This window comes from Dufourea novaeangliae, unplaced genomic scaffold, assembly GCF_001272555.1.
Source record: "Dufourea novaeangliae isolate 0120121106 unplaced genomic scaffold, ASM127255v1 scaffold299, whole genome shotgun sequence".
Lineage (NCBI taxonomy): Eukaryota > Metazoa > Arthropoda > Insecta > Hymenoptera > Halictidae > Dufourea > Dufourea novaeangliae.
Window position 1 is genome coordinate 1,230,610 of NW_015374192.1, and position 22,527 is coordinate 1,253,136.

Genomic DNA, 22,527 nt, shown 5'->3' on the forward strand with positions numbered 1-22,527 from the left:
ACGTTTCGCGTTGGCCCACTTCCCGGAATTCGGTAAATTTTTCTTATCGCCGGAAGTAACCGCTGGCGAACGGAATCGTGAAACGAGAAACTAACTCCAGGGGCCCGGCCCACCGGAAAAGGACATATTTAGACAAAATGTGAACTATATTAAAAGGCGCACAGCTTTCGTGAATCAGCGTTTACCGTTTGTTTTTTAAAATCAAAATACGGCATTTATTTTAAATATTTTCTATTAGTACGATGCATAAGAAATCCGACAACTATAAATATGTTACATAATCCTGGGTTACAAGCATCCGTGTCATTAAAAGAATTGCTTTCACTTCGTGGACTGCTACAGGTGTTACTTTGATAAGCAACTTGATAATATATAGTACAAACGGTTTCTGGACAACCCCGAAAACAAACTTCTATCCTTTATTTTCGTAAAAATTTCTTACGAAATTTTTCTGAAGATATCACGTTACACCAGTTTGTTCTATATACATCTGTTTTAAAGTACAGATTCAGTTACAAGTACCCTCAAACGAAAATAAGACATCGAAGAGCTCTTCTTTGCAGTTCGTTGTTTAAAGTGCACGTTACTGTAATATTCGAGGGAAACAGTTATTGCGAAACATCCAGCAAAAATTTGTCGACACTCGTATCGATTTCAGCTCGCGTGGATGGTGCTCGTCGGTGGATTTGCTCGAATTCCGGTCGAGCGCCCGGAAAGAACGCGTGGTGCGCGCGTTTTCCGCGTTGAAACACGACAACCCGCGAATGTATTAAATGGCTGAAAGGGGGGAGGATGAGGCACGCGATTCTTTTCAGCGTTCCGTGAGATCTCGCGCCCGACACCGTACGCTCGAGGAATTCCATTCGAACTGGATGGAGCTGAAACGTTCGCGTGGAACAACGAGCTTTTTCGGCGCGAGGCTTATGTCCGACGAGCTTATGGAATCGCGAAATTTCCGCGGCCGAGCGAAGTAGCTTTTGAAAACTGCGCCCCGGGAATTTTCTCGAGCATTCGAAACCGTATTCGTTTGAGTATTTACGAGGATTGATGTCTTTTGTCCTTTGTACGACGCGGATGGGGTGCTGACTGACAATTGTGAGCCATCCGGAGCTTCTAATTCCCATTCAGAAACTAGACGACTCGGCCTGGTTGTCAAAACATTTTGCGCGCGTACGAATGTTCTCAGGTTTGAAAAAGAATTTTGCGGGTTTGATTTCACCGTGCCATCACTCGCAATATCTTTATTAGAGTGTGTTTCATTAATCGACTGCCGTTTCTGTTTAACACGTTGAGTGCCACAATGAAAAAGACAAAGTTTTTTAAACTTGTTCTAAATTATACAGCGATTGTAATTTTATAGAAAATTTCTAACGATGTTTAAATAATCCAGCTTGAACGTGATGTGGCAGTCAAATTGGTAAAGACACTTTGATATACAAAGTCTGCTAATAAGTTCTCCAGTAATATTCCTAATAAATATTATTAATTCTTAACAGTATTCGTTATTTTTCTGTAGAATCACTGCAATGCTCTTGATCATTGTAATAATAATTCAGATATTATTGAGAAATTTACGCGAAAGACTGAAGATTCGTTTAGATTGTGCTTGAAATAAGCAACTATCTACTTTTCATTTTCACACATCGGTCATACAGGAGAATCTCCGAAATAACTCTAAACGGACGACGTGTAAGGACTGAAACTCTATATTTATGTCAGCTAACAAATCATTCAGCTGTCAGCTCCACAAAACAGGACAAGAAGCAAGGGACAAAGAAGGGGGTGCGTGCCTTCCGGGATTCTTTCTCATCTCGTGTACTTACTGAACCGGGCGAAATTCACATAAATTTCAAGGAACGAGAAGCATCCGCCACTCTAAGGGTGAACAAAACTTTCCCCAATACATTGATGTAACAACCCCTCACCCCCCCCCCCCCCCCCCCCAAGATGCGAACTATCCTGTAACTCTACCAAATACATGTATTTAAAAACATAAAGAGGCAGTTGATACATAGGTGGTACTATAGAAATTCAACACGATAATTGGAAACAACGTCTAGCAAGTGGACTGATATCTTTAGATTCCAGATTTTCAGCCGGAAGGACTCAGAGCAATTATTCCGCGAAAACAATCATACATTTTTTTTACAATTTCTTTACGAAGGGTTGTAGCTTCTATAAACAAAATTACTTACCAAAGTGCGAATTCTATTTCAAAATTGAGAAAATTTTATCGCAAAAGGATGGTGAAAGTACTGACAAGGAGAGCATATAAATAAAAATTGCATAAAAGTTTCGACACCTAATTATTATTTCAGAAGTCTGTGAAGGAATGTGGGAGTCACTGTAATTTCTCAGATAAGACTGCTCACTTCCTATCATTACATTCGTTCACCAACATTTTGGCAAGTCATAATAGTTAATATAAAACAGTTTCGTATTCAGAAGAAATACATGTCTTGAAATTTATGAAAATTAAATTTCCACTATTTTTTTGAAATATTCAAAGCATGACTCGAATGAATTCATAGAATCTAGATGAGAGCGTAATTGCGAGCGAAATTTCCATCACGAGTAGAACAAGGCCGGTGGCGGTGGTGTTACGTCGTCGAAAAATGGGATGAAATTGAAATTCCGCCGAGGCCCCTACAGTCTCTCGAAATTTTTGCGCACTTGGCCGAGCGTGACGAGCGTCTTCAAGCCGGCGGCGGCGGCTCTCGGGATTTTACGCGTCCTGACGACAAGAAGCACGAGCTTCATAGCTCGTGACCATTTTTAGAATCCTATGGAAATGTGCGGGTGGGTGTTCTACCGTGTTCTCGATCGACATCGACGGCCTGGCGAACGAAGAAACGTTTAATGAAACACACGTGCCGCTTGCATGCCTCGGAATTACAAATACACGGGGTACGTTTTAGCGCTTGGCGAAAAAATAACCAACATAATGTCACCGAAAAATTGTGAAAATTGCTAGCCAATATTTGTTGACCTGCCTGCGTCGACCAAAGGTAGTACATTTAATTGCCTGTCCGGATAATTCTGTTAGCCTCCAGTTATTTGCCAAACGCAGACAATTTTTTTTTATCGAACCTTTGAGCACGTTTAGGGACCTTTGTGACGAAACAGACATGCATGAAAAAAAAAAGTATGGAAATTTTAATGGAACCAGTGTGTTAAAAAAGCTTTACTGACATTAAATGTATGCGTTCGTTTTTCATTTGCAGGATTGTTCAAGCTACAGGATCTCGTGAAATCACCACCCTCTGCGAGGACAGAGATGTACATTCGTCAAGCTGGGCCTGGATCCTATAGGCAGGTCCTCCGAGAAGTCAGACACAAGGAGATTTACAAGTTGATCGTCGATACGGATCCTGCGCACATGCAACAATTTTTTCGAGCGGTAAGTTGTTTCGTGAATTTCGAAAAAGGAACCATGAACTGATTGGCAAATCCATACAACGCAGCCTTGATCATTTTTTGGTCAAACCTCCGTCCGTATTATAAATTAGGCCATTACCTCGTCTAATTCTTTATTCCAAATTATTATAAAATAGATCGTTCTCTAAATATCTAGAAATGCATGGTATTATCGACATGAACGGCTACTTAAATGTTAAATTAAACAGGAAGACATCGTGAAATATCATTTACCTGAAAATATGCTATAACGAATGTGCAACTATCGATTGCTGTTTCGATAATTGTCCAAAGGGAAGAAAACTTTCGATTAAACTTCCTTCAAAATGTCCACTGTCCCAACCTTCCATGCATAAACCAGAAGCATTCGAAACATTGATCTCGTCTGTGCGCAATTCGCACGCGTGATCCAGTTCGGAAACTCATCGGAAGAACCGCGAAGAATTTAAGGTCTCGAATTCCTGGCCGGATAGTTCCTTTAATGCTGGGGGCTTGGCTCGCGTCTGTAACGCCGCTTGAAATATTACACCGTTACATTCTGAAGGCAAGGAGCCCCGGTTACAGATTTTCCGTGCGCATCGTGGAAACCCATAGAGGAGCTTCGCATCCTTATTCGGAGGACCGTAAAAAGAATGCTGGGCGGAGAGTGGGACCATCGATCGATACGTCGCGTGTACAATATGTATAGCCGCTGAATAGACGCGGAACCGAAGACCTATAATACTGGCTCGCACGATATTTAATCTCGAAAGTCCGCTGCAATAGTATCGAGTACGGTGCGTGCTAGAGGACGATTTATATCTGGCTCCCGATTGGAGGAAAAAAAATTGGTGGAAAATGAGCATCCTTACTGAAGATGAATCTCCTTCATGACGATGAATTCCGTAAATATGCGGAATAGAAAAAAAATTTATGTAGTATCTAAAGCGTAAGGAACTTTGTAACTACAATATGGGAGAAGGCTAATGTGTAAGTTCCCAATTGTAATACCGTTAGGAGTGTGATTTTACATGAACCATTATTATTATATAATTGCAGGAGCGACGGTTTCGTCAATTACATAGGTGACATGTTACACACTTTTGTAAGACCAATTTCTATCTGGATTGCAATTTACTACGAGTAATTTAACGTGAATGGTTGCATTGTACCAGTCGGAACTCCTGGAACATCTCTATTTCACTGAATTTATACGAGTATTCAAAAAGAGTATAAAAACCACAACAATCGCGTGTATAAAATATTTCCAGACATTCTACTTTATCGAAAACTGTTGCGGAAAGAATCTAGATCAAAACATGTGGAGAATGTTCAAGTATGGATCGCAGCACGCGCCAAAATATTTGCTTATCACAGGTCCAATGGAAACCAAAGCAGGGAACGAAAATTCTGGTTGAAATCACTGCAGAAGCGAACGACTCATTGAAAATGTATGATAATCGATGAGTGGTCAGACGTCCGGCTTTCAACTTCTTTGACGTTATAATCCCGCATCAGCTGCCTGGGAAATATTCAGGAATAAAATCATAATGAGAATACTGTTACATCGAGAAACACGACCATGAATTCGTTCTACAATTTCTAAAAGAGCCGTATCGTATGAACTTCTCTTTGAGGTTTCAGTAGAAATATACGTAATAATGGAAACCACGAGAGCACATGCGGACGAGTGGAAATGTGAGAAATTAAAATAAAGAATTCCTACAGTAACGAAACACGAGTCAAGTTCGCTCGACTGTCTGACTCTATATTTTAATCAGGTTCAATCTACATGAACCTTGCAACCCCGTCGTTTTGCGTTGAAAAAATAACTTAAATTGCCGTCAGCCAGTCAGTTTCAAGCCCTAAACATGTCCAACAAAGATATCGTCGTGATGACGTCCAATGCACATGGGCGAAGCTTCCGATGGAACCGAAACAGGAACGCAAACACAACGGCCAGCGTTTCGTCAGCAGCCACAGCAGCGTTACAAGCGGCAATTTATTGTTCCACTTCGTTCTGTGAACATTTAACAGGGGCAGGTCGCGTGTTTCTCCATTTCGTGCCACATTTTTCAGTGACTTTTCGTACGCAATAACGTGTTGCGCTATTGTTTTCCCGTCTGAAGCCTCCTGTCCGCCGGAACGTTTTCAGTTGTTCCGACTCGATGGGATTTTTTATCGCAGAAACAGCGCAAAGACCGCCGGAAGGCGGCCAGGAAATCCGTCAATTTTTCAACGAATACATTTAAAACGACTTGCCGCCACGGGAATACAATTTTTCCGCGCGGACTTTCTATTTACCGGGTTAAAAAGCCATTATTCTTCGGCGGAAACGTAATACGGAGGTCTTAGATCGCGTCCTAAGAAAACTCTTGCGCACAATGTTTCAACCTTGGGCGGTTTTTTTCTTCCGACAATAAGCCGCGGGAAAGTTTAATTCATAGTATTCTTACGGAGTCACGGCTCGTTCTCGGAGCATAGCGAGAGCCGAAACGGGAATCGGATTTCGTTGACTGTACGGAAATTTCCGGCAAACAATAGATAATGTTATGCTAGTTCGATGGACCGGTACAATCTTAAATTTCTTTCTTACGTCCGGAAACGGTGAAAGATGCTTGTCAGTCGTCGTGCAAACTTGAACAAACATTTGTATTCCTGGGGAATGTGTTCGAATGATTCCGGAAATGTCTGAAGAATAATCAAATATTTCATTCGGCACGGTAGGAAATCGGAGCATTAACTTTTGAATTTTATTTCCGATAACATCCTGTCATTTTAGGTGCTTTATTTTAAACGTACTTCAAAAGACAGTTATTCAATAGGAACCGATTTAAAGAAATTTGTTTTCCCCTGGTCGGCGACACCGCCATTTTTATACTGGCAAGAAGAAAACTATGCATAATACAAACATCGGCAGCCGATGGTCGTATGATTTGCGTAGAACAACGTATTGTCGATTCTGTAACACCAACAATCATGGATCTGAACGATTCAAGGAATTTTTTGTTACACAAAATGGTCACGTACATTAATTATCTAATAATGTAGTAAAGAAAAAAGGTATTATGAAATATAATACATATTTAAAATGGCAATTTAAAAATGTCGACTGTGACTTGACATAGGAATATTCACATACCTGTGAATGAAATTGTTGTTGTGTCACACGGTAAACAAAACTGACTGCAGTTCTCTATTGCTAAAAAAATATCCAAATTCGACCGTATTCCTGCTTCCGTTAAGCCCACCGGAAGCCAACCCCTGTTTCAAAGAAAACGAGCTGAAATACCCTCGGGACGAGGATAAACCCAATCTGGATTAATCCTCCGTCTCCAACACGTGTGCTCGTTCACCGTGGATCCCGTTGCATACGCGTGTGTATCTGTTTTCATGGATTCGCAATCAAAATCCTGTAAACCGAAATTGCCGGGGTTACAAGGCCGGCCAGTGGAACACGATTAACCACGTGTTCGAGTCACTCGGCCGATGACGTGTACGCAGCACCGGTTTCGATGGAATTTCGACGCGATTTCGACGGCCGTGTGTATGATACGAGAGATCGAGCTAGTATCATTCGGCCAGAGAACGTCCTGGTTCACAGATTGTGATATGGACTGGCCGAGACGCACGGGTGTTTTCCACAATTTTCGAGCCTTTTATCCGCGGATCGGCTCGTGTTCAGCGCGCGGAAAGATTTGCATAATCCGACGAGGCACCGGCTTGACTGAAATTGCACATCGGTCCACATCCCCGTCAGTTTTTTTAGAAACCGATCGATCGTGCTAGAAAATGCTCGACGCGCGGTCGCGAAAATCCACAGTATCCGAACAGTTTTCCGCGACACGTGCTCCATTAAATGGAACATTAAACGTTCAGACCTTCGGTTCGTTTAAATTTTCGACATAATAATGATTTCGTGGGTGTTGGAGAGACCAGAATAATGAATGGTGCGTAAAACATGAAAACAGATTTATGATTCCTGAGGGAAAAAATTAGATAGAGTTATCTCCGTTATCGAGAGAAACGGTACACGGAATACAGTAGTATTTCGATCGATGTTTGGAGGGGGGATCGATAACTCGCACCAGAGAGCCGGCTTAATGAATTTCTCGCAATGCTCGGGCTTAAATTTTCCATTGAAATATACGGACGGAACCATGCGAACGGTGGATTCCATAATCACAGGAGGAGTGGTATCCCCGTTTTTCTACAGGGTGGGGAAAATATTCATTTCCCTCTTAGGAACGTGTACCCATTGATGGAATATTAAAAGCAAGGATTACTCATTTAAACGGGATTGCTACATCAACGGCGCGCGCGCAGCCGCGTTTGTGTATAAATCGAAACGAAAGGAATCGAATTTTCGATACGAATGATCCAATAAAACTGTCGGGATCGTTTTCATATCCGGCTACGGATCACGGGTTTCCTCTCGAGGAGTACGATGAAATTTTTTTCTGCTTTAATTGAATCCCCCGCGCTTTTTATTACGGGAAGAAATTCGAGGGTGGAAGACAGAGGGAGGAAACGTTTTTTAACTGGATCTCGAGCACCGTTTGCCTTCACGAAAGACAGTCTTCGCTCAGACGTGATCGAAGGGTACCCGGTTATTTGCATGATGCCGTTTCTCTCTGGAAGATTCCCGTGGATATCTCGTCGTTGCTTGAGTAATCAAAAAACGTCTTGAATTCCCTGCAATCCCAATTGCAATCCTATTCGCAGCTACTTCAGCTTGTTCCTTTATGCGTTCGGTACTACCCCTTCCTCTTTGTTCCTCCATTCTCACCTCGAGCTCTTCGATGAAATCCGTGCACGTTTATCGGACTGCTTCACGTCCTCGGAATGCCTAATGATAGATCGAGGCGTGAAACATCGTATGCAGGCTGGGAATGACAAAGTACAATGCGCTGGGTAATATTAAGAACGATGTGACGGTACGTTTAACGAAGAACGATGAACGGTTCGTTGAAGTAGCTGGTACTAGGATAATTAACTACTAGAATGCTAGTTCGTTACGTTTCATGTCGAATGTTTCCTTTAAAACAATTGCAAAATAAAAACTATAACGTATCCAAGTGTCAAGAAAATCCGAAATGTTAATCCTAAAACTGTCCGATTTCGCGTGAAATGAACCTCTAGGAAATTATTGAATCGTAAGGCTGCGTATATTCTCCTGGCGAGAAACGTTTCAATTTTCCTCTTATCCGTCTAATCCCCGCCTCCACCCGGAGTCCCATTTACCGAACGAACGAGGAAGGTCCGCCTGAGTCATGGGAAAATTAAAGAAAAACACGACGTTTCCGTTGAATCGACAGTAACCCAGTCTCCCTTTTCTCGCTGTTTCAGATACTTCAGCTGCAGATGAACGATTACAGATACCACTACATGTTCACCACATTTGTAAGTATTCCGTCGTGTTTCACCGTATAGAGCGATGGCAATTAGAGCCAGGAGGGGGCGGGGAGATTAATGAAGCTAGCTTTAATAAGCACGGGTGAAAGTTGGAAAGCCTGACGCTCTATCGCGCTTTGACGCACGCGCTTCCTTTTGAACCTGCTCGCAATTTCTATTCACAGTAATTCAAAATTTCCGGCTACAGGTAATCACGAGTTATGATCTCTGAACTACTGCATTTCGATGTCGCGAATGCTTTGGCGTACCGCGACTGTTAGCTAATATTTGGTTGTGGAGTAATTCGGGATTTTCGGTAATTCGGATTGCATTCGGTCGTAGTATAATTTGGAACAGCTATATATGAAAGACACACACTTTCAGGCATTTTCAAATCCACGACCTTCATGAATATACACACAACTGTGAATGATTTTCCGTTTGATATCTACAATTTTCAAAGCTATAGCATTGTCTAGGTGTATAATGCATTCTACAGAACCGAAGATTTTAAACAAAATCCAGGCATTTATATCTACAAATCATTCGAACGAAAAGTAATTACAACCCCAACTAATGTTTCAGTGCGTTCATTTCATTTTCATCAGTTTCAACCGTATTACAATCGTTTGAATCGAAATTCGTAAATACCCACAGGATAAAGTAGAAACAGACAATGCATGGTCAGACTAGTTGCACCGATTACATCGCAAAGAATTCCAACGTATTCACCAAACAGGATAACAGAACGAATCCCCCACTCGAGGCAACTGTAGATCATCCACGAGGCGCGCGTTTTCCGTGGGGATACGAGAGAAACGCGATAACGCGTGGGACAACCACACGGTACGCGAAGTTCCTTGTTCACGGGGTCGCATACGAATCGACGGAAATTAACTGAAAGACGGTTCGTCTACGGAGACGCGTCTACGATAAATTTCCCGCGATGTGTTCCGACATAATCCGCTTGCTGAATTACGCGACGTCGAATGTCAGAGATCCCGTCCGTGTATCGATAGTCGAAACACGAAATTAACCACGAACCGCAGCGAGATACAATATTCAGCGACTAATGGCAAATTAATTAGTCGCTGATGGTGAAATATTATTCCGTATATTTAATCGGCTTTCACGACTGGGACGAATACGAAAATAATTATGATCTTTCGTTCGGTCAATTTGCAAGTTCGTTGACCGGTTACCATGAACTGGCCAGATACTGAAACGCTGCTGTTTATTACGACGGTAATACGGGCTGGATGTAAACAACGATTCATCACTGAATCACCGTCACTCGAGTCATCGTGGTATGATGGATTTTGTTTTTGAATTTTTATCTGGTAGCGAATACACTGAGTGGCAGAAGAGAGATGTAAATAATATAAAGTTCCATGGAAATTAATTTTTTCTAGACAAGGTGTCTCAGCTAAAGGAGTTCAACTGCATATAATATTTGTCTTATTTACTATTGTATGAAAAAACTTCTCAGGTAAAAATTTTTTAACAAGGATTTGACAAGATTTAGAATCCTATAATAACCCCACCGTTTCAATCGTTTAATAACGAGAAATTCCCTTCTGAAATTTGATATGAAAAATAATTCTTTCTATCCAGTGTAGATGTACCCTTTGAAATAGTTGAATGTTGTCCCGAGAAGTTTCGTCGCACACCAATAAATAAGGCAGATATTTAGGCTAGATCCCATTTAGTCGAGACACCCTGTATTCATTGTCGAAATACTCGCATCGAATACATCGAAAACGTGACAATAGAATGGAAAAGTGTTCGCGACAAATACGTTTTCAGCGAACTGTAATTTCTATCGAGGCCTCTAGAATTCGAGAAAACAATTCCGCCCAGACAAAATAAACAGCAGCCGCTCGTATAGTGTTAAAAAAAAAAGAAAAAAAAACAAACACCGCGTGTTTTTCGTCACATTCGTTGCATCCCCCTCGTGGTCGAATTTCGCCCCGTGTTCCGCGTAAACATAACCCACCATGGTCGGAATAAATCACGTGTCAGGAGGCACGGGGCGCGACTTCCTGGGACGATATCGCAATTCGAGAGGGAAATAACGCGGTCTAGGGGTTGGGGGGCGAGGGTACAGGAAAGGAGTCCCGAAAAGAGCGGAGAAAGGGGTGAGCGCGAGGAACGGGGGTGGGATAGCTGCCACGTACCCGGAAACGAGCTTTATCTGTCACCAGAAGTCGGCGAGTGCAGCTGCGCGGGTCGCTGACCTCCGTTGAAATCCACATTATTTACTTTAACGGTCTACCGGGCAGCGATGCATCATCCTGTAATAATTATAAATCATATCTGTGAGACTAGCCGCTTTCAGCCAGGAGCGACGACGAGGCCACCGATGTCGAGAGGGGTTAAGAAAACGGCGGACGATAATTGCACCGCGGCGTGGCAATAAACGCGGCCGTTTTTCTTCAATTTAGAGACCCCCGCGGTCCCCGGAGTAAAGCACGACGGCGGGCTTTGCTGGGCTCGGTTTTCCAAGGGCGGGAGAGATATTAATCCGCTCGCGGGTTTGTGTGACGGGACGAGCCGAGGCGCGACGGGGGAAGGGATGATTCTAAATGCAAAGGAAATCGAAACCGCAAAGTCGTTCTCGGGGAAAATTAGATTTCTGTCTGACCACGACCTACCTTCTCTACTTGCAGTGAATATAGACACGGTGGTGTTATACGGGGTGACTCGTTTAAGTATGACACCATCAGAATATCTTTTTTAACGCGTATTCCAGAGTACAAATTCAAACTTTAGGCACGATTTTTTAATAACTAACAGGCTACCATACGATTTCAATATTGTAATTCCTGTTTTGAACTTACTTTTGCATGCAGAATCAGATCATATTTATGCTTACCCTCCCAGCGCACAACCCGTTTTTCCATATTGCTCTGAATTGGTCTCGTTATTACAAAAGTTTCATCAATATTTACAAAATATCGTATTCATATCTGCGTTTTTATATTGTGCATTGTATTTACCGTGACGTATTTTTTTGTCCGCTGATCCACAACAATGGATCGCGTTCGAGTGGATATTATTGAACGAAATATGTTTCATGAAAATTGTATCCGATACACGTTATACGATATATATGTGTACTCGATTATTCCTATTGTCGTGACAGTGAAATTCTGCTTTCAGGACATCGAAACGTTCGACCTCGAGGATTTTAAATACAATAGCGTGAACATGACTGCGTTCCGTCTGGTGGACCTCGAGGAACCAAAGGTGGCAGAAGTTCTCCGGCAAATGGAACGCTTCCAGCCGATTGGCCACGCGATCCTCAACAAAACCGGAGTTATCCAGGTTGGTTGGAAAGTTCAAGTAACTCTTAGGGTAGGTATGCCCCTACCGGAAATCGCGGTTATCGGGCAACGTGGCCAGAGAGCGTCCCGAAAACTCGTTCGCCCGCGCGCTGGAATGGAAAATGATTTTCTGCGTTTCCCATGAACGATTGCTCCCCAAAGTTTTGCGATATGGAAGAGACGTGCACGCCACAGGTTCGTCCCTGGAACGATACACGATCTTCAGAAGTAAATTTCAACGACACACGATAGGCTCGTACGATGAACATCCAGTTATTACGATTTAAAATTAATTATAATCGTATTTAAATGAGATCTCCGAGCACAGAACCGTAGTAATGTATTCCGTGCATAAGAAATTTCGAAAAGGATTTCTAAAATGTTCTGCCGAAGACACATTACCGAATAGAAGTAACAGAAAATGATCATCGGACGGAAGAAGTGTGTGTGTCCACGATGGGTGCCTAGGCAGAGCGTTGTCAGCATTTCAGTAATTAAGTGAGTTCCGGTAGTGGCGAAAGCTGCAACGTAATTAAGACAGCTCTATCGAGCGCCCTCGAAGCACGGCCTAGTTTCTTTCTAGAAGATTCGTCGAGCCGTTTTCCACTGACAATCGCGAATGTTGTGCTTCTACATTTTGGACTTTTCTTAAACGCTTAAAAATTGTACAGGTTCGACCTTTATTTAAGAAGATTTTAATTCCTTTAAAATCTGTACGTACTTACTTAATGAGTTACTGTGGATATAGTTCACTGAAACATTAAACGTAAAACCGAACACTCGATGGAATGTTCAAAAATATTAAAGAACAGCTTAAAAGGTGCAACGAATGGAGAGAGTTATTCCATCGTCAGGAAACTAATGAATTTAAGGCCGACTCCACTCGAGATTTAATCGAAAATTTCTTTCCTTCGAAGGCAGAGGAGATCACCAATTTCTAAAGGAAACACACCGCTGCCGTTTTATTGTTCCTTCGAAGTGCCCTTCTTCGGAACTGTCGACATTCACTGTTTAATAAATTACACGTTTATTCCCCGCGAGTTCGCCAGTGGAGCTCGTAAAGGAATTAAGTTTACTTCCGAGCTTCTTTCCTTTCGCGGAATCAAAATCCTTTACCGCGTTATAAATTATCAGAATACGTACTTCCAAAACGATATCGTCGAGTTCTCGATGGTTTTAATGGTTCATCCGGCGAACTGCACTCATAGGGAAAGGAAATTTCAGGCACACCAATGGCCAAACAGCTTTTCACAGGAAGGGAAACGTATGTTTCAGGCAGAACCAGCTTTGGTGTACGACAGCGTGCAGGTTTTCGCGCACGGCTTGGCTGCATTGGATCGTAGCCACGACTTACGGCCCGCTAATTTGTCATGCGAGAAGGAGGAACCATGGGACGACGGCCTATCTCTCTACAACTACATTAACGCCGTACGTACGTTCTATAATTGCCCCCGTAACCACGACAGGTCCACGAAAAGTGAAGGAATTCCGCGAAAATTTGAAACTCATAAATCATAAACATCTTATCCAGATGTAAATAGGTCGAGAATACTAATATTAACGAATACAGAAACTCTTCGAAAAATTATTCGAAACTCTTTATCTTGATAATGAATCTGTCCATCTCTGCCCTAGAGAAACTGTTACCGTTAATAATCGTAGATAAAGATGACGACTAACTTCTTGAGTTTCGAAGTTTCCACGGCTAATTAAAAGAAAGCACCACTGGCGTCGATGCTTTCGATTTACCTTTCGCATAACTTCCGTTTATACGAAATCGTGACCCTCGACGCGCCGGCGTTTCTCGACCTTGTTTCTACTAACAAATTCAATTAACAGATGGAAAAGCATTGCGTGCCGACGAATTCGCCGGACAGCCGTGTCTTGATTTCTGCCAGTTTCCTTTCCGTTCGGAGCCGAGCGTGGAAATTAAAATGGACGAGTGGTGGGATGGTACCTTAATAGAAACGGGCAGCTAGAACATTCCGATCGATTCGCGATTCCATTCACCGTTACGCCCGCTGAAAACTCACGCCCCAGAGCTCGTTAATCAACCGACTTCTGGACGCTCCGCGCTGCTGGCTTTCGGATCGCCGTGCATCAGAAGTTACGAGCTGGCCGGAAACACACACATGGGAACCTCAACACCTCGAAAAACAATTTTTCGTACGCGTTCTCGCGCGCTCTTTTCCTAGCGTGTACCGATCACGGCTCATTAGACTGAGATGTTTCCACTCCTCGTGTATAGTTGTTCGGGGAGCCATCGATTTCTGTGAACTTAGGTGTTTGTGAATTGAATAATTACAATGAAAATAGGTGGTACTTTCGGAAGCATAGAAAATATTAACATTATTCAGGGACAGGTAACAGTAGATACCGACGATAAATATATCCAATCGACCCTCGAATAACGCGGGCTAGTATAAAACAGCTCCAGTTGTACGTGGTTATTTTTTTCTTAAGAAATTTCGAAGTCAGACGGGTGCTCATTTGAGGGGATTATATTAGAATATTCTAACGAGTCATTTTGACTGCCTTGGTGGTTCTAGTGTTAAAATAACGTTCAACAATCCGTTGAGAGCAAAGGACCCAATCAGAGTATACTGATCACGAGTCCGCCATATTTGCCCTGTGTTCGTTGCACGTATCCGAAAACAATTCCTTTGCCGTCGATGCAGCTACGAAATGTAATAATTTTCTTCTGGTCGGGGAGTCTGCGATTGGTCGAGGACACGTACCATGCCGACCATGTTATTGGCAATCTGCGCTATTTCACGATCAAACGTAACCGACTGTCAGAGCGAACAGTGTCGAGTACATCTTATAAATTTCACCAATTGTATCGTGCATCACTGTACAACGTACAAAACACACCGTTAACGAGCCAAGGCTCTTTTAACGAGTATTCTACTCGGACGACAAAGTATGACATCTAACGACTTCCCTTAGCTTGCAGCTTTTATCGTAACTCACCGATCGATTTTTCTTGTATCCTTGAATGCTTCCACTTTCTTTGCTTCTTCCTCGGTTGCTCGCTTCTCCACGAAACATTTTAACAGGGAACGTAATATTCGGTTCGATCCTAAATAACTTCAATTCTACATTTTCTTCAGATTCCACATTTTATAATCAACGTAAATTTGCAGTTTCCATTTACTTGTTAGCTGATCCAATCACGCAGCTTTCTCGGGTGGTAGATGATTTTCTACAAAGAAAATAGTAGCTAGAATTAAAACATGGTACTTTTAATATTCTACCAACGCATCTCTTTTATAATATCCACTTTAGTTACAGTACTTTAATCAGTGCTGTATTCCCAATTTGCATATTGCAGAACACCCCAGGTCTATTCGACCCAAGTGAACCTTTCAAGAAACAGTTACTGGTTCAGGTCGGAAATTTAATTCTTCGTGCAATGGAAACCAAACAGAATCTTCCACACCAAGCGCCATTATTCAAGCAAGATATCTCGCAAGTCGAAGCTCCCAGATTCTTCGCCTACGATGATTTATCATTCTCGCGGTTTTCTGAACACCCGAGTCGGCTCGAAACCTACGGTTCTTCGCCAATTCCAATCTTCTTAATTGCTTTCCAACACATAAACAAGAAACTATCCGCGCTAACTCGCTCGAAGTGGGAAGTCGCGAAGAAGTTTCGAACTGGGAATCTCGTTCAGAGAAGAGACAGAGGGGATGCAGCATGCAAAAAGCACGGAACGCAATCGGCGAATATAAATCGGCAGTTATTTGCACTCGCCACGCAGAACGAAGAAACGATCGCCACAGCCGTCGATGCAAGAGGCGGTATCCATATGTTGTTTACGATTGCATACGATGTTTACTGTTTTCCAGCCAAGGGTTGCACGCGCCAGGCTCGTGGGATCGGATCGATACTGGTGTCTAGCTTTCCCGACATGGAAAAAAAAAACAATTACGTTGAGACTCGCGTGGATTTATGAATGACGTGTGCGAGGATTTCGCGTTGCAATGATAGCTTCATTTTTGCGATTAAAGGCGGTGATTTTGACGGAAGAGGGTGCGGATAGGATTCAAATGTTAGTAGGAAGTAAAATGTGTGGAAGGATTTTGCAGAATAGAAGTATCTCGTTGTATCAGGAAGTGAATTCATTTTCTGACTTTGGGACAAAGTTACCCTGACTGACAATTTGTCAAAGTTAAGACCCCAACTGACGGTACTATATTGGTAGAAACTGTAGATCACGAATTAACGAAATATTTCGAATAATTATAGGATGGAACAAGAAAAGAGATTTTCTGAATTGCCTGTTTATTGAAATGGATAACTCCACTACTTATTTTCACGATAAATACTGTTGGATCTTTGTGACGATTTTTTAGCTAAACATAAAGCGAAATAGTGAATCAATAACAGCAGTATAATAGCTTTTGTTCATTAGATACAGTTTCCGTGCCTGTGACGAATGATATCCGACAACAATGTACACCGTTCCGTTTGTATAGCGAAATCGTTTTTTTCCGTATCACGAGGAACGGATGGAGTTTCCGGGATTACGAGAGAAAATGTAGAACGCTTCGATGATACTCTACTCGGAACGTGACGCAATTCTGGTACATTTAATGAGGTATTCGATGGGTGGAATAGAACCGGGGACAGTGCATGCGTGATAAAACATTTTATTTGTAGAGATTGATAAAATCGGGAGTGAGTGTAAATGGGATTGTATAATGGAAGGTCCATTATTCATTCCTATAAGCGAGAAGACAATACCGAAGGCCCGGCTGTTACATTAATGGCGTTCTGAATGGAACTCGAAACTTTGAATCAGATAGAAACGTCGCGAAACCCAGAATTTGTCGACGGAACAAACAACTATACAAAGACTAGATTGTATACATGCTTTATACAGTGCCCATTCAGTACCTACATGTATACATTGTCAATTTGTAAGGGTATATAAGCATCCCTGTAAATATCCAATACTGCGAGAAAAATTCCAAAGAAATTGAACTTTCGTAGTTCAGGTTTACAAATACTCGATGAATTTCCACGAAGGCTACGATCTTCACGATTTCACGTACATTTATAAGTCCCGTACAACATAAATCCGATACCATAGAGAAAATATTCATCCGCGTACCTCGACTCGACCCAATAAACCAATAATATTGCAGGTACCTATTTCGTCCATGAATCACAGGCACGCCGCTAGATCAGTGTTATAAAAATTCCCCGCATCGTGATCGGAAATCGATGTATCAACGTTCCCATACGTCAACGAGCGTATAATGGACATCCTGTGTGTAATACATAGAGTAGGTCTGGGTTAGGTATAGACGCAACAGGAGAGAGTACACGTTTCATGGGAATAACGTGTAATTTCGGCGAGCAACGGAAACGTAGTTGGCCCTTTTTGACTCTAGGATGAGGGTAAAAATGGTACAGAATCCGGAGGACTTCAGTGGAAGAAAATCTTGAATATCCCAACAACTGGGGGTATTCCACCTGGATATAACCAGATTGGTAGGCGGCCAGCGATAAACCGCAAACGTGCGCGGAGAGCGGGAGAACCAGTGCCAGCGTTGACACATGAATAATTGAACAGCGTATTTAGCAAATAGCTACCGAGAATAGACCATTCCTGTCCTCCTCCGTGTCTCCGGTTCGTCTCATCTCTCGCGGCTTCGCTGGTCTTTCTTCCCCGTTGCCCATCGTATACATATATTTTCCAGTTCTTCCTTATCTAAACCGTACCGTACGAGCAGTTTACCCCATCTTTATTTCTTCCCCTTCGTTCGTGTATTCTTACCTTGTGTCGAATCATCCTCAGCGCCTTATAGGGCGCGAACGTTTTGCGATAAAGAGAAAGCTGATGATTCCCCTTTTTTATGTGTCACCGAGAGGAATCGCATGGCGACAGTTATCCAGGTAAATTACTCTGTTCCTGGTGTTTACAAATGTTCGAAGAATAGATCGGTGTCACGTTCCAGTGAAACTTTGATTCATCACGCACCATGCTGTAAATCAATAATTTTTTAATTCCCAGTTCCATCGGCAAAGAACGAATCGAGCGTGTCCAGACACTTCGCAAACAGCGAGTTTTCACGTCAGTGCGCGCTGCTTTCTAGTCCATCAAACTTTTTCAATTCCATTGGCGCGATCTGACCAAAGTGCCACGGATAGTTTACAAAACAGCACCAATCGATTTGTATTTGTTTCGGGCATTGAATACAGAGTGACTCACTTAACTGTTCTGCATAAATTTCTTCATAAACTGCTTGTTTAAAAACCTGTTTCAAATGAAAGTTGGTTGATACACAGGTTGGTTGAATACAGTGTACTAATCAGTATTTTGATGTTTCGCTTTTTTATCGATATACAACGGTGACCTTGCGATTTGAAAGAATATTGAATGCTGACTAAAAAACTAGCAAGGTATATCTGTTCAGAAACTAATAATTACCAAAATGTTCTTTAATTAATCTTTAATGTAAATGATACTTAAAATGCTCTCCATTAGATTCAATACAAATCCGTAGGCGAGTGACACACGTCAGTCACTCAAGAATATCTCGATAATTACTGTCTTTTGACTCCGTATACCTTAGTAATTCTTTACCCTATATAATAGTAGGGTTAAATATTTCACATTATGATATAAAGACTCAAGGTTACCGTCATATCTCGATAAAAAAGCGAAACGTCAAAAAACTACTCGTCACATCGTATGCCCCTTGATACCAAACAACTTTCGTTTGAAACATTTGTTCATACAACAAGTAGTTTCTAAATAAATTTATGTCATACAGTAAAGTGACTCACCCTGTACAGTACCGCTCCAGAATGATAAGCAGCCACGCAGACAGAGATATCGTTTCGGCAAAAATACAAACGTTCGCGTTTAATATTGTATTCCTTGGACGTTTATGCAGTTTCCAAACTGTCCCATTCATTTCCCGCAATTTTCGTCCGCTACTCTCGCGGAACTTTTTATCTCCGCCGGGGTCGCGTCTTTCACCGCTTCCATTCCGTCCGGAGCCAACTTCTTCGTTGTTTTTATTTTCATGCCGTCCCGCGGGACCATATTTTCGGTCGAATCTGACCCCGTTCACCTATCCGCTCCTCTCTCTATTTCCCGTCCGCGTGCGTCGCTTGTCTCCCCCTCCTCGATCCGTTTCCTGCGACCGAGTTCGAGCCACGACACTTTGGCCGCCTCCTGTCTCCTCCTTCTCCTTGAATTCGTGTCCTTCGGTCCCCGCGAACAACACGTTCCCAGGTCTGGCAATACACCCCGACTCACGTACCGCCCGCGGACAGGACACGAACAGAGTCTATTAACTGAATATTACCGGAGAAGTCGAACTTTCTGGTCATTTCCGGCACACGAGGCCTCGAGACCGTACGGAGAACTTCCATTGGGGGGGTTGGCTTGTCGAACGACGGGGTCCTGCTTGGAATTCGCGAGGCTTCTAGAAATTATTGTGTCGCAGGTTTGAGTCCTTTGGTTTCGAAAAATAACAACTGCTTGATTGTTTGATGAATGTTAAATAAGAATAATATGCAATTGAAGTGACCTTTTTTTGTGGGGGTGAGAGTATAACGCAGGGATTGGTTTATCTGAGGTACTTAACGAAGATCGGTGTTCAGAATCGCCGAGTGGACAATACTGGTTACGTGACCACGTTTATCGATTAATGAACAACAGGCAGGAGCCATATTCGTAAATAAAACGATGTCCTGGGCAAATGAACAGGATATCTGGTTCGCGTACTGGGTGGGCGACTGCAGCGTCGCTCAGAATAATACGCGTATTTCCGAAATACAATTCAGAGAAAGGTCGATTGTTACGGCCGATGAATAATGCGTTTAACAACACGGGATTATTCGATGACGAAGTACCGAGACTCGCGGTGAATGGAACGTGGCAGACATGTCGGGGTTAACGTTTTCGCTATGTTGATTAAAAAGCTAGAATAGAACGCCAGAGGGATAATGCCTTCCATTTCCCATCGATCGATCAAGTTTTCATTAAAACGGCTCGTCGATCGGTCTCCGGCCGTGAAAGAATACACGTGATATTTCCATTTCTATTTACGCGAGAATCTTTGATTCTTTTTTTGTGCATGAGCAATTTTTAAGTGAAATCGAATCGTGAACGATATCGCCGTCAAGACAAACCGTTAAGATGAAGTGCGACCGGAAGTGCGGCGGTGGTCTGTAGCGACGAGGTCGACAGAAACGCGTCACGAAAACTTATAGAGCGGTACAATGGCGAGTTCCTGTGAATTATTCCAGCGTCACTCCTCCTTTTCCTGGCCATTAGAAAGTTTCTCTTTTTCCGAGGATGGATGGGAAAGAAAATTGGACGCGAACTACGTGGAAAGTTTCGCCCGCCCGTTTTCCGGAATAATCGAAGACGCTCGGAAACGCGACGGGAGGCCGTGAAAATTTTGCAAAATTCATCTCGCTCTCGAACGACAACTTTCCTTTTTTGAGCCTGTCAAACTTGTCGATTTTCTTTCCTTCGAGGATTTGATGATTTGTTTCGATGACTTCGATTCTGCAAGCTTTTAGAAGTCTAATTAGGTGGGACTGGGGAATGAAGATTTGGAAATCATAAGAAAAGTATGAAATGTATTGTTTTCTAAAGTGGTACGTGTATATTTGTTCGATAACGAGCGAGGATCTTGGGGTTGGTTTTTATTAGAATATGAACTTTACGATAGAATGATTATTGTAGACGATCGTTAGGTACTCGGTGGTTCTGCCACAAGCAGTAAGGGGTCCGCCAATAACGAAGATAACTTGGACTACAAATAATACAGCAACGTTCCAACAACCATCCAACGGAGGGTTAATTACCGAAAATAAACTCTAACTCTGTACAACCAGAGTGGAAATTTCGCTTTTCTTTCTGCAAACATAGGAGCTGCCAGAACCATCAGTAAAACCGGAACAGTGTAAATTTTGCGTGGCACTTAGAATGTTACAAAGAATATCATACAATAATTTCATACCTTTTGAAAGTCTTCAATCGAAACGGGTTGTACTGATTCATGTATGAGCAAATCCACCAAATTTTCGCAATTCCCATGAATCAGTGTGTCATTGTTCGCGAAGAATTTACTCGTCTGCAAATGATAAAATTACATCGCACGGATTGTTCAGAGAACATGAAATAATTCAATTCAACCGCAGGACTCGAGGACCCCGGTGGAAAAGGTCTCGTAAAAAGGGTTTCGAGCGAATGAACGAGCTGCGCCGTAATTCCAGGTCCGAGGGGGAAAAAAAAACACACATCACTGCGTCTTTTGACGTGATAGGCGGAAAATATTAGCCATATGGTAGCCGTAACTAGTTTCAGCCTCGAAGCATGAGATAACAGAACGCAAACCATAGGGTTTCATCCCGTGTACGGGCTGCACGCATCGCTTCCGGTTCATGCAAATTGCAAACGGTGGAAACTGACGTGCTGCCTGTGGCGATTCGACGTTAACGTCGAGTGGACACGAACTCAACGACGCTTCTTAGATTATACAACGGCTGAAGAAACAATGAATTTCGGGGAAATGCTTGAAATACGTGCCGCAAGTTTTGCGCTACATATACAGGGTGTCTCGTTTAACTGTAATCCCATGAACATGTTTTTTAAATGTGAAAACTTAAAAAATATATATATTTTTATATAATATTTATATAATACACTCAAAAAGCGAGTTAGAATTCATAAATAACGAATACAGTTTAGGTTTTGACAATAGTGTGCAGGTTAGTGATCTAGACCGTAAAGTAGATACAGACAGTCGTGATCAGACGCGCAGGGAACCGCATTATGCAACCTCGGAGAAGTGTACCAATATTAGCTACAGTATATTAATAATGTAGACCAGCGCTAACATCCGCGTTCTCGAGCCGCATAGCTTGCGAAGTAGATTTCAACGTCTGCAGTCAGACTGCAAACTTATTAAGGGAATTGTAACGCAGAAATAATAATGACGGATCTACAGATATGGTAGCGATGAGCACTAAGAATACAACGAGCACTCCTCACCGTGATCAAAGCAGTTTGACGAAGTAGATGCATAACAGTCTATAGTTAGACGTCCAATTAGCTGCAGCTGCGCACACCAATTAGGTGTCCATTACACTATACGACGTCTATTAATAATTAATCCTATCTACAAAGTGTAGAACTCTGGGTCTCGAAGTAGATCGATAAAGTGAAAATAGAGTCACAAAGAAGAATTTATAATGGGTAAACAGATATTTCTACCGGAGTTACGACAAGAATTAAGCGAAGCGCATCCGTTGAAGTCACGTCGACAGAGCGACGATTACTGGACTGTGTCGCAAATACTCATCTCTCGGCCGATGTGCTCGATCTTCGGCCGAACGAACACGGCCGTGTAGAAGGCGGGCTTGCACGCGGAAC

The 22,527-nt window shown here is 42.5% G+C and overlaps 1 protein-coding gene across 1 annotated transcript in view; it reads left to right on the forward strand.

The window, feature by feature from the left end:
* Positions 1-22,527, forward strand: part of LOC107192208 (glutamate receptor ionotropic, kainate 2-like) — a 126,712-nt gene that overhangs the window by 77,180 nt on the left and 27,005 nt on the right. The window contains exons 4-7 of the mRNA XM_015581418.1: positions 3,225-3,400; positions 8,746-8,799; positions 11,953-12,117; positions 13,392-13,544. Of these exons, the coding sequence (XP_015436904.1) occupies positions 3,225-3,400; positions 8,746-8,799; positions 11,953-12,117; positions 13,392-13,544 (548 nt within the window). The remainder of the gene's footprint in view (positions 1-3,224; positions 3,401-8,745; positions 8,800-11,952; positions 12,118-13,391; positions 13,545-22,527) is intronic.